General features: G+C 50.5%; 1 protein-coding gene across 1 annotated transcript in view; it reads left to right on the top strand.

The window, feature by feature from the left end:
• The window catches only part of FER1L5 (fer-1 like family member 5), a 495,517-nt gene that overhangs the window by 143,798 nt on the left and 339,354 nt on the right, over positions 1 to 12,365 (top strand). The window contains exon 28 of the mRNA XM_029603280.1: positions 12,176 to 12,270. Coding sequence (XP_029459140.1) covers positions 12,176 to 12,270 — 95 coding nt within the window. The remainder of the gene's footprint in view (positions 1 to 12,175; positions 12,271 to 12,365) is intronic.

Genomic DNA, 12,365 nt, shown 5'->3' on the forward strand with positions numbered 1-12,365 from the left:
GATCTGAAAAGCTGTAACAGCCCCTAAGCTCATCCCACCAATGGTTTCTGCTGCGCGCACATGGGACAAGATTCCACATAAGCCCGAACATCCTTCTGCATGATGGGCCAACAGTAGAATTGCTGGAGCAATCCAAGGGTGAGGAAGCTGGGCGGATTAAACTCTTGGCCAGGTTCTCTTTGATATAGTCAGTCATGGCTTTCATGTCAGGCATGGAAAAACTCAACCTCGAGGAGGAGTCATTCCTGGCAGGAGATTGATGTTGGAGCTGAACTTGCGCAGGGGTGGCAGAATGTCAGCCTTTTGCTTAGAGAAGACATCCGAATAGTCGGCATAGGGCGCTGGAATAACTGGAGACGTGGTGGCCAGCTGAACAATCTGGAAAGGATTTTTCTGGCATCAAACAGGACTGGAGGCAGCAGGGGCTCCACTCAGAGAGCTGAAGTGTTGACCAATTAAATTGAGGAGAGTGGCAATGCAGCCAGGGCAGGCCCAGGACCATGGGATGGATGGACTTATCCAGGAGATAAAATTCAATCTCCTCCACATGAAGAGCTATGATCTTCATGACGACTCGTACAGTAACTTGCGTGCTTCGACCAGGAAGAGGGTTGCTTTGAATCAAGGTGACTCGCAGAGGAGTTTCAATGGTCCTGGTGGGGATCTTTAGATGGAGAGCGAGTTCCTTCATTAGGAAGTTCCCTCCTACCCTGGAGTCGACCAGGGCCAGGGTAGAAAATGAACAGCAGTCCCAGGTCAGGGTTGCAGGCAGAGATAACTGAAGGTCTGAATTAGCAGCTCCTAGGGTCAGGGCCTCTGCTGGCCCTAGGCAATGGAGTTTCCGGGGATGGACGGGGCACTGGGAAAGATGATGTCCCGCAGCCCCACAATAAATGCAGAGCTTCGCCTGCCTTCGGCTCTGACTCTCCTCAGGAGAGAGCCTGCCACGCCCCAGCTGCATGGGTTCCTCTGACTTTGGAGAAGAAGAGCCCCCCAGCACGGGAGGAGTTCCTGAGGGCAGAGACTGAGAACGTTTGATCACTGGACAGCGAGGGACCCAGAGCTCCCAGGTACGCTCTTGAAACCAGCGGTCAATGCAACCGGTGAGGTCGATGAGCCCTCTAGGGTCTCGTGAAGATCACTAGTTGCAAGTTCATCCTTCAGCTGCAGCGAGAGCCCATCTAGGAATATTGGACGGAGCCAGTCCTCCTGCCAGGCCAATTCAGCAGCCAGGGTTCAAAATTCAGTGATATAGTCATTGAGAGGCCGACAGCCCTGATGAAGATGAAGGAGGTAAAAACTGGCAGTTGCCAGTCTCCCAGGATTGTCGAAGGTTCTCCTAAAGATCTCCACAAAACGAGACAGGTCCTGCAGAAGAGTGTCAGAGCGTTCCCATAGCAGAGAAGCCCAAGACAGGGCTTTCCCCTCAGGCAAGAGAGGATAAAAGTTATTTTGGTTGCATCATCTGGCAAGGCTGAGGATTGCAGTGAAAACTACATGTCACTCTGGTTGATGAAACCTCTACACAACTTCAGGTCCCCGTTGAAACAAGGAGGTGCCAGCAAGGAAAAGGATGGCCTAGAAGATGCCGAAGGAGCCAGTGGACTGGAAGAAGATGCCAGCAAGACAGCAGAAGAGGGACCCGAGTCCAAACAGGTGTTGAGATGCTCAGTGGAGGCCACCAGTGCCTCAAGGAATTGCTGCTGTTGCTGGATCTTAAAGGCCATCCCAGTATGGCCTGTAGGGTGGAGGCCTCCGCCAAGTGCATGGCCTCAGCAATCTGTTGCGGAGGTGGACCCTTGGCCCGAGGTGGGGTTAGTGCTACCTGTGAGGGAAGGCCCCAACAGTAGAGATGTGAATCGTGTCCTCGATCGTCTTAACGATCGATTTCGGCTGGGAGGGGGAGGGAATTGTATTGTTGCCGTTTGGGTGTGTAAAGTATCGTGAAAATCATTAAAATCGTGAGCCGGCACACTAAAACCCCCTAAAACCCACCCCCGACCCTTTAAATTAAATCCCCCACCCTCCCGAACCCCCCCCCCAAATGCTTTAAATTACCTGGGGATCCAGCGGCGGTCCGGAACGGCGGTGGTCTTATTTCTTGCTCTACTTAATTTTTTCCCTAATATATTTCATTAGCTTAGCTCCAGCTGAGTTTGCCCAAAGGTGGCTAACTGCACTGTTTGTGTAAGACAGGTTTATCCAACTCCCGTGTCCCGCTTCTCTTAAGGAAATCAAAGCTGCATCTGTGCTTTAAATTACCTGGGGATCCAGCGACGGTCCGGAACGGCGGCGGTCCAGAACAGCCTCCTGCAATTGAATCGTGTTGTCATCAGCCGGCGCCATTTTCCAAAATGGCGGCGCAAAATGGCGGCGGCCATAGACCAACACGATTCGACTGCAGGAGTTCGTTCCGGACCCCCGCTGGACTTTTGGCAAGTCTTGTGGGGTTCAGGAGGCCCCCCCAAGCTGGCCAAAAGTTCCTGGGGGTCCAGCGGGGGTCCGGGAGTGATTTCCTGCCGCGAATCGTTTTCCGTACGGAAAATGGCGCCGGCAGGAGATCGACTGCAGGAGGTCGTTCAGCGGGGGTTCCGGACCGCCGCTGAATGACCTCCTGCAGTCGATCTCCTGCCGGCGCCATTTTCCGTACGGAAAACGATTCGCGGCAGGAAATCGCTCCCGGACCCCCGCTGGACCCCCAGGAACTTTTGGCCAGCTTGGGGGGGCCTCCTGACCCCCACAAGACTTGCCAAAAGTCCAGCGGGGGTCCGGAACGACCTCCTGCAGTCGAATCGTGTTGGTCTATGGCCGCCGCCATTTTGCGCCGCCATTTTGGAAAATGGCGCCGGCTGAAGACAACACGATTCAATTGAGGGGGCCGTTCCGGACCGCCGCCGTTCCGGACCGCCGCCGGATCCCCAGGTAATTTAAAGCATTTGGGGGGGGTTCGGGAGGGTGGGGGATTTAATTTAAAGGGTCGGGGGTGGGTTTTAGGGGGTTTTAGTGTGCTGGTTTTCCTGCCCTCCCCCTTCCCCCTTCCCCCGATTTACGATTTTTTGACGATAAATCGGGGGAATTGGTATTGTATCGTGGCCCTAACGATTTTTGACGATTTAAAATATATCGGACGATATTTTAAATCGTCAAAAAACGATTCACATCCCTACCCAACAGGTCCCCATCATTGAGCGGTGAGACCGGATGGGAAGCAGAGGCAAACAGGGACTTCGCCAATACCAGCCCTCGTTCCGTGCAGATTGAGCTTCCTTGGGGGAATTATATGCTATCTTGGCTGAAGTATTAATACCTAAGCCTGGTTTGGGGCATTCTGTTCAGAGATTGCTCTTATCCTGCCCTGGTACTTTTAAGGTTTCCAGGCTGGTGAAGAAATCCTGTTTGACAGGTGTTTGCACTTGTGGCACTTCGGCTTCCTGTCTCTTGGTGGAGTGTTTCTGGATTTCTTCCCTGTGGTATTTGCTCAGCTTCAGCTGTTCCAAGCAGGCTGAAGGGCACTATCTCAATGGGTAACTCCCTACTGGAATCAGCAATGAGTTATTCGCTTGGGGTTGAGTTATACAGCCAAGCAACTTGTGCTTACCCCTGTGGTCCAGCGGTCTGCCTCCTTTAGTCCTTCTTACTTCCAATTGGAATGTTGAGGGAGGGGAAGAAAAGCTGGGGCATTCGCGGTATATCTTAATGTAAACCTGCAGGAAAAGATACACCACTTTTTCCCTATATTTTCGCTAAGTTCTGGCTAGTACTGCCTTTAACTTTTTTCACTGTTGCGCCCGTTGGTTGCAGACGGCTGCGACATCTCATGTTCACCTCTTTTTTCCTTGTACCATCAATCATTGGAAGAGTGGCAACCTCTGCTAACCAACGCCGAACTCCCCTGGACAGTGTGGGCGCTGCCGACCGCCATCTTACTTCCGGAATCACCTAGGCGCACGCGCGCAGGGCCTCCTTTTGTCTACGTCATGGCGGGAACCTCGGGGGCGTCCCCTCCCGATGACGTCAACCAGCTGGTATACTTAAGCTGACCGGCCCACTGCTAAGATGAGTTAGCAAGGAGTTCTCTCATTGTTAAATCTGCTCCACATTAGGATCTTCTGTTCCAGTATCTACTCGTGGCATTGGGTTGCTGTGGGTACCTGCTCCACAGGGGTCCTTCCGTGCCTCGGCTATCTGCTCCTCGAAGGGCCTTCTCTGCCTTGGACTTCTCCTAACCCGACCCTCGGGTTCTGCTCCTGGAACTTCCTGGTGTGAGTACCTTTTTCAGCTTCCTACGCTGTTTTCATTGCTGGATTTCCACGGTGTACCCCATTCCTCAGGCCACTACCATTCATCAGCATATCACCTCTACCTATCCTGAGCTACCAGGGTATTGTTACCAATACTCAAGTTTATCGATCAGGTTCCTATATCTCCAGACCTCTGCTACTTCACCTACGGGACAGCTATCCTCTGCATACCCACTACTGGATCTGTACACAGAAGCACCTCCATCAGCCTACAGGAATCTCCTGGGTTACCCCGCACTGTTGGCCACTACTGGACCTTCTCATCTACAGTGCTACCCTGAGCATATCTTGCTCAAGAACTGTCTTATTGCATTTCCCGCTCCGCGGGTTATGCTTTTCCTTTTTCTCCCTAATAAAAGCTTTCTACAGCTGTGTCCTACGTTGCTGAGACCACGCCTACAGACGGTGAGGCCCACAGGGCTCCTCCCTGTGGGCGGAGACATCTCTCATCTTGGTCCAGGGTTCACAATTTCCAACAAAGTCATAACATTCACTTCACTGGGTTGTCCAAAGTGCCTTCCTGCTCACCTGTAGACAGCTTGGATAGCCCTGTCTTTGACAGGGTGCAGTGTGGGTGAGCGTCAGGCCTAATTTATCTTCTTGCTTGGGGGTTTGGGCTAGCGATCCTATTCAGGGGTTGCCTTTCATTCCCTGAAGCTCTTGATGCTATCCTGCTGGTCAGCTATGTCTGGTGCTTTGGCACCTAGGGTCTGTCACAGACCCTGCCAATACTGCTGATTATTCTTCCAAGCATTGCTTGGAGTTTTCTGCCTATTGTGTCCATCAGCCAAACATGGGGTGCACTTCTGCAGATTCATTCTGTCCTTCGGATGTCAGTGGACTGCAGTTTCTTTCTGGAAAACTCTTGGGCCCCAGTTAGGTTTTTGATTATCTTGTAACACCGAAGGAAACTATGCAATCTTCGGCCAAGAGTTCTTCTCTTGTTCACATCTCTAGAATTTTTCCTGTATCCAGGAGGTTCTAGACCTACTGTCATTGTCAGGGTTTACTGATCCAAAACCCTGCTTGTAATGTTTTCCGTGATGCAGAGTATTTTTCTTGCTGGCATTCACATCACTCACCTGCCTTAGGCACCTTTGCTATGCATTGGGGTTTTGTGTCTCAGACTTTTCTATGGTTTTTCTTTTGTAGAGCCCAACTCTTTTCCTGCCTAGACCCTTTATGGGTCAACTGCCTCACAGGCAAAAGGAAGAGAGATGGTGTTTTCAGCACTATGCGTTTTCCTGCTTTGTCCTACTCAGACAGGCTATAGATTGGGAACCATCTATGTGTGAGGATTACCATCTTTTGAGCCTTCCAGTCCTGTTCTGCTACAAAGGATGTAGGCAGGGCCAGTGGAAGCACTAGGTGAACTAGGCTTGGGCCTAGGGTGCCAACCATTAGGGTGTGCCGCCACTGCTTGCGAGCCAATGAGGCAGGGTGAGGCGGCTGCATCAGGTGGCAGAATTTTGAAGCGGCAAAAAGTGCCCCTTCAAAATTCTACCCAGCCTCTGCTTCACCCTGCCTCCCCCTCCCCCGTTGCATCACTCTCTTGACCCCCCCCCCCCAAGACTCACAAAACCCCTGGTGGTCCAGCGGGGGGCCCAGGAGCGATCTGCTGCTCCCAGGCCATCGGCTGCCACTATCCAAAATGGTGCCGGTGATCTTTAGCCCTTACCATATGACAAGCGCTACCGGTGCCATTGACCAGCCTGTGTCACATGGTAGGAGCAATGGATGACTGGTGCTATTTTTTAAAATGGCTGAAGAAAGAAGAGGCCTGGGAGGCCACTGGTAGGCACCCATCTCTCTGGTGGCTGAAGAAAGAAGAGGCCTGGGAGGCCACTGGCAGACACCCATCTCACTGGTGGCTGAAGAAAGAAGAGGCCTGGGAGGCTGTCCATTGATCCTATCTTTCCAGCGGCTGAAGAAAGAAGAGGGCTATTAGCAGAGGCAATGGGACATCTAACTAATTTTGGCATAATGCATCATATGCAGAAACAACATCCAGCAGTACTGCCATCTGGGGATGGTGGCAGTACCAGTCAGGGGACCCCTTTTTCCAGGCAGCGTAAAGTGGTTGAAAAGGAGCAGAGTCACCCCACGCCCTCAGCCCCTTCTAGCACTGGAGTTGAAGTAGTGGGTGTACCCTGAGAAGCTCCTTCTAGCAGTCAGGTGGCAGGCCAACAGCCCCCTGCCAATTGTCAGAAGCGACAACCCACCATGGAGGAAATAGGGTGGTGTTCGGTAACACTATCCCAGGGAAGGAGGCAGGCAGCCTCAAAAGTTGTAACAAGGAGCATTGGGGAAATGATTGCCCTTGATGACCAGCCCTTGCAGGTAGTGGAGAATGTGAGTTTCAAGCATTTGCTGAAGGTCTTATTTCCAAATTACAAAGTCCCCTCCAGAACCACATTTAGCAGAAAGGTCATCCCCAGCCTGTACAACCAGTGTCGCAGTCACATCCAAGTGCTGCTAGCTAAGGCAGAGAGGAGTGTGCATTTCACCTGCGATATCTGCTGGATCACCATGAATGCTGCACACTCTTACCTCTCCCTGACAGCATACTGGTGGGACCTGGCTGAGGCAGGAGCAGGCAGCAGCTCTATTAGTGAACAAGTATCAGGGTGGAGGTGGGCTTTACTGCCCACCCACCTGACGGAAGACACCCATACATCAGCCAATATTCTAGCATGCATCAGACAGATACTGGTGGGCTGGCAGCTACACCAGCGAGACAGGAATCTTCAGGCAGGGTTCTTTGTCACAGACAATGGTGCAAACATGTCAAAGGCAATATCTGACGGGGGCTTTCAGAACATCAAATGTTTTGCACACATTCTGCACCTGGTAGTGAAGTCAGCTCTGGGGTTGGAGTCTAATCACCAAGAGAATGAATACCTGCATACATTAATACACAAGTGCAGGAACATAGCAGCACACTTCCACAGAAGTGTGAAGGCGGGGCAGGTTCTCCATGAAAAGCAGACTGATTTAAGGATGCCGCACAAGCGTCTCATTCACCTATATGATGCTGCAGAGGTTAGTGGAGCAGCAGACACCCCTTCATGAACTTTCTGCGGAAATGGACATAGGTGTGCATAATCTCCTAGGGCATCATGATTGGTTAGTCATGAGTCAGCTGGTAAAAATCCTGCAGCCCTTCAAGGATGCCACGGAGGAGCTAAGTTCCAGAAGTGCCACCTTGGCTGACATCATCCCTATAGTTAATTTTCTGGAGGAAAATTTGGAGGGCTTAAAACAGGAAGAGGGAATGACAGCAGAGGTGCTGCATTGTCTGGACTTGTTGCAGAAGCAGGTGCAAGAGAGATTACGACCTTTCACAAAAGACCACAGATACATGCTCGCCACAGTCTGTGATCCCCATGTGAAAGGGAAACGCCCTACAGTACGATTGTCTCACATTTGTGAAGGACCTGCTGTTAGGAAACGTCTGTGAACAGGAGCACCATAGGCAGAGACAAATTAGGCATGAAGTAGAGGAGGAAACAGTGGGCACTTCAGAGAGTAGTGCAAGCCCAAGCAGGAGCAACACTCTGTCAGCAACAACTAGTACTTCCTCCTCCAGTTCAGTACACCAAAGCCATGTTGCCCCTAAAAATTCATCTTTTCTGGAATGAGCGAGAGCAAAAGCAGCTGGCAAAAAAGGACTCTCAGCCCACCCAAGCAAAGGAGACTCCAGCACAAATGTCAGTGACACGGTATCTCCAAGAGCCCATAGAGGACATGCAAACAGATACACTGGCCTATTGGGCACACAAGTCCAATGTCTAACCACACCTAGCCAAAGTGGCTCAGCAATATCTGTCATGTCCACCAACCAGTGTGCCCAGTGAACGTGTATTTTCAATGACAGGGGATATCATGAGCCCTCATCGCTCAAGGCTGGCACCAGAGTTGATGGAAATGCTAGTGTTTTTGAAAATAAACATGCCTTTGCTTGGGTTTCCATATTTTCTCTGTGAATGGCAAGATGAATAAAAGCAATTGAAAGCCTTGCAGCAGCTCCAACTTCCTCCTATGCTCCAGATAATATCAGCACATGTACCTGACCTCAAACACTGTGCCAGTCTGTCCACTGTCCAGGCCTGACCTCAAATGCTGTGCCTGTTGTCCAGGTCTTACGTCCCTACAAGGGCCTGACCTGAAACGCTGTGCCAGTCTGTCCACTATCCAGGCCGTACGTTCCTATAAGGGCCTGACCTCAAATGCTGTGCCTGTCTGTCCAGGCCGAACGTCCCTACAAGGGCCTGACCTCAAACGCTGTACCTGTCTGTCCAGGCCTTACATCCCTACAAGGGCCTAACCTGAAATGCTGTGCCAGTCTGTCCACTGTCCAGGCCGTACGTCCCTACAAGGGTCTGACCTCAAACACTGTGCCTGTCCATCCAGGCCTTATGTCCCTACAAGGGCCTGACCTGAAATGCTGTGCCAGTCTATCCACTGTACAGGCCTTACGTCCCTACAAGGGCTTGACCTCAAATGCTGTGCCTGTCTGTCCAGCTTGGAGCTTGGATATTTCATATGCTCAAAAGTTTTCATGACCTTCATATTATGGGCCATTTTCTCTAAATCTTTCTTAGGTGCCAACATTAATGTTTCTAGTACTATAGAAAACTGGTGGTAGTTGTACACTAGTTCATCCTCTGTGTTCCCATAGTTTACAGAGGCAGTGTAGGGTACAAAGTCAACATAGGTTGATATTGTAGATTTGGACTTAAGTAGCAGTTTTCTTATTTCTGAGAGCTCTTCAAGTTCCTTTGTCATCAGCTGAAGCGCATAAGTACAGTTAATAGCTTCTGGGTATTCACTAGACGCCAATGGAACCACCATACTTTCAGGGCCAACCCATTCCAGGGAGCCCTTTTCTGCGCAAAGGAAAGGGAACTCTCCCCGAGTGTAGCCAGCCTATCTCTTAGTACCCGTTGACCCATGTTGAACCAGAACCGCTGGTCTCATGGAAACCTCCTCCACGTTGACTCGCCACGCTTTGAAGGCTCATGCTCCACTCTAGGGGCCAACCCATTCTAGGGAGCCCTTTCCTGCGCAAAGGAAAAGGAACTCTCCCCGGATGTAGCCAGCCTATCTCTTAGTACCCGTTCACCCATGTTGAACCAAAACTGCTGTTCACATGGAAACCTCCTCCAAGTTGACTCGCCACACTGAAGGCTCGGGCCCCATTCTAGGGGCCATCCCATTCTAGGGAGCCCTTTCTTGTAGGCTGGCTACACTCTCCCTGGGTGTAGCCAGCCTATCTCTTAATGCCCGCTGACCCATGTTGAACCACTGTTTACATGGAAACCTCCTCCACGTCGACTCACCACGCTTTGAAAGCTCGTGCTCTACTCTAGGGGCCAACAACCCATTCTAGGGAGCCCTTTCCTGTGCAAAGGAAAGGGAACTCTCCCCGGGTGTAGTCAGCCTATCTCTTAACACCCGCTGACCCATGTTGAACCGCTGTTCACATGGAAACCTCCTCTGCCTCGGCCTTCAAAATTCTCATTTGTATATCTGCTACGTCCACCAGATTTTAAAAGACCAGCAAGAGCTCACTAGATGCCAATGGAAACCCCCACTCTAGGGGCGAACCCATTCTAGGGAGCCCTTTCCTACACAAAGGAAAGGGAACTCTCCCTGGGGCCAGCCTGTCTTGCCCCTGTCAAAACCACAGGGACCTGACTACCTCAGCTCTGCCAGCCTGTCTTGCCCCTATCAAAGGCAAAAAACAACAACGGGACAACCTTATACCGTGGAAAGAATTTATTTAAAAAGCCTGACTCCGGCTGAGTTTCGCCAATCGAGGCTGCATCAGGGGCTAAAAATTAAAAAATGAAAATACATTAAAATATACAGATAGATCTATCTGTATAATGCAAAGAATCGAAACATGTTTTCCTTCTGCACATCCCTATAAATCATTATTAAGGTGGACTTGGGGATACTACACTCAATGGACCTTTAGGCCAAACCAGTATGGCAAGTATTATGTTCTTACAAGCCCTCTAGTCAGAGAAAATAGAAGCTGGGCCTGTGGAGCTGAAAGTCTGTATCGTTCCCTGTGACCTCTGGATTCCTTTCCCAGGGGCTGCTGGGAACAGTATGCAGATGAGCCTTCTAGTCCTGCTCAGCACTTAGCGCCTCTTTCATAATCATGTCAGTCCGTACACTTCCAGGACTGAAGCTGCTGCTGCTTCTTTCTGGTGAAATTTTCCCAAGGTTAAATCTTCTCTGTTTCTGTTCTTCTCAGTACTCACTAAAGTCCCAGGCTTCCTCCCAGAAACGCCCGGCCAGTCCCTTACCTGGGTGCCAGCCAACGTTTTCAGGCAGGGATTCTTCTCTTCTTGGTCCTTTCCCTGTGGAGGGAATGGCCGATCAAACGTTCTCCACGCTCTGCATTGGAGAGTCACTTCTAAGGCCGGCTCTCTCATTTTCCAGTTCTCCCCTACATCGGGTGGCTGCAGTGTTTTTATACAGCCTCACCACCCCTCCCAGTGGGGAGCAGTACGCCTCCTTAACGCACCTACACCACACGGACCTCACAAGAGAGGCAGGGTCGGACCCCGACCCATTCTGGGACACTCAGACCAGCTGACGCCAATGCTGCCATGTAAGTGAAGGGCGGAGCTGCTTTCAGGGGGCAGAATGTGCAGGTGTCTGCCTCTTTCTGCCTATTTCTACCCCCTCCTTTCTCTGGAGAGGGTAGAAATACCCCCTTTGTGGTCCCTTCCTGGAAACAGGGAATGGGACAGCAGATAAGGAACATGAGGCCAATTTAGTCTGCCTGACATTTATTTATTTATTTATATTCTTTTATATACCGAAGTATAGCTTAGTGCCTTCACCCCGGTTTACAGCGAAACAACAACAACATCATACAGAGAACGAGTTATACAACTTCATACAGAGAACGATTTATACAGCTTCGTACAGAGAACTAGTACGAGTTTTATGTTAAGGATAATTATAGATAATAAATATAAAGAATCGGCAAAAAGCAGATTAGAACAAGTTATCATTAGGCAATATATAACTTAAGTAAGTGGGAAAGTTTTGTTACAGAAATCAAGAAGTGGGATAACTCAGGATTTGTCATATCAGTCTGTGAATGATTGTCTAAACATAATTTCCATGCATTGCCATAGACCTCCGTTGATCTCCGTGCTTTCCTCCCTCGCTTCTTTGCGACTGGAGATCCTTTGTGCTTATCCCAGGCTTTCTTGAATTTTGTTACTGTTTTTAACTCCACCACTTCTACCGGAAGGCCCTGCCATGCATCCACCGTCCTTTCCATGAAGAAATGTAATTCAGTGTAGCTCCTGTGTCTCCTCCACCTCCCTCATGGAGTCTCATTCTGTGACCTTTTGTTCTAGAGCATTCTTTTCTCTGAGAAAGATTTGGTTCTTGTGCATTATTTAAGCTTTTGAGGTATTTGAATGTTTCTCTGCCATATCCTAATGTTTCTTCTCCAGGGCCGGTGCAAGGGGACTAGGGGCCCTAGGCACCGTCTGCCTTGTGTCTGCCCCCCCTCCCCTTGTCTTTCCGGCCCCACCCAGTCATGCCATTTCCCCCCTCCTCCCCAGTAGCGCTGCCACCCCCATTAGGTAAGCGGCGGCGCCAAAGAGGCCTAGTTCGCCTAGTGCTTCAGCCGGCCCTGCTCTTCTCTTTTTCTGTTTGTCTATTGCTACTGCCTTCTTTCTCCTTTTCTATCTCTCCCCCCTTACCCTCTCTTGCCCTCCCTTTCTTTTTTCTGCCTTTCTCCATCTCAGGTTCTCCTCGCTCCACCTCTCTTTCTTCCTGCCTCTCCTCCACACTCCCATGTCTCTTGCTGACTTTCTGTCCCTGTTTTTATGCAGGATGGGAATACGGGGTGGGTTTCGATCCATCTACAGCCCCCAGGTCCTGGCACACTTCAGAGAAAACGTACCATACCTATCGCCGGCGGCGCTGGGTGAGAACACGATGCCGTGACATAACTCAGAAGACCTCGGATACTCACATTGCCTCATTCCTAAACCTGGTATGTAGCCTTGTACTGAGATTACA

Source organism: Rhinatrema bivittatum, chromosome 5 (genome assembly GCF_901001135.1).
Source record: "Rhinatrema bivittatum chromosome 5, aRhiBiv1.1, whole genome shotgun sequence".
NCBI lineage: Eukaryota > Metazoa > Chordata > Amphibia > Gymnophiona > Rhinatrematidae > Rhinatrema > Rhinatrema bivittatum.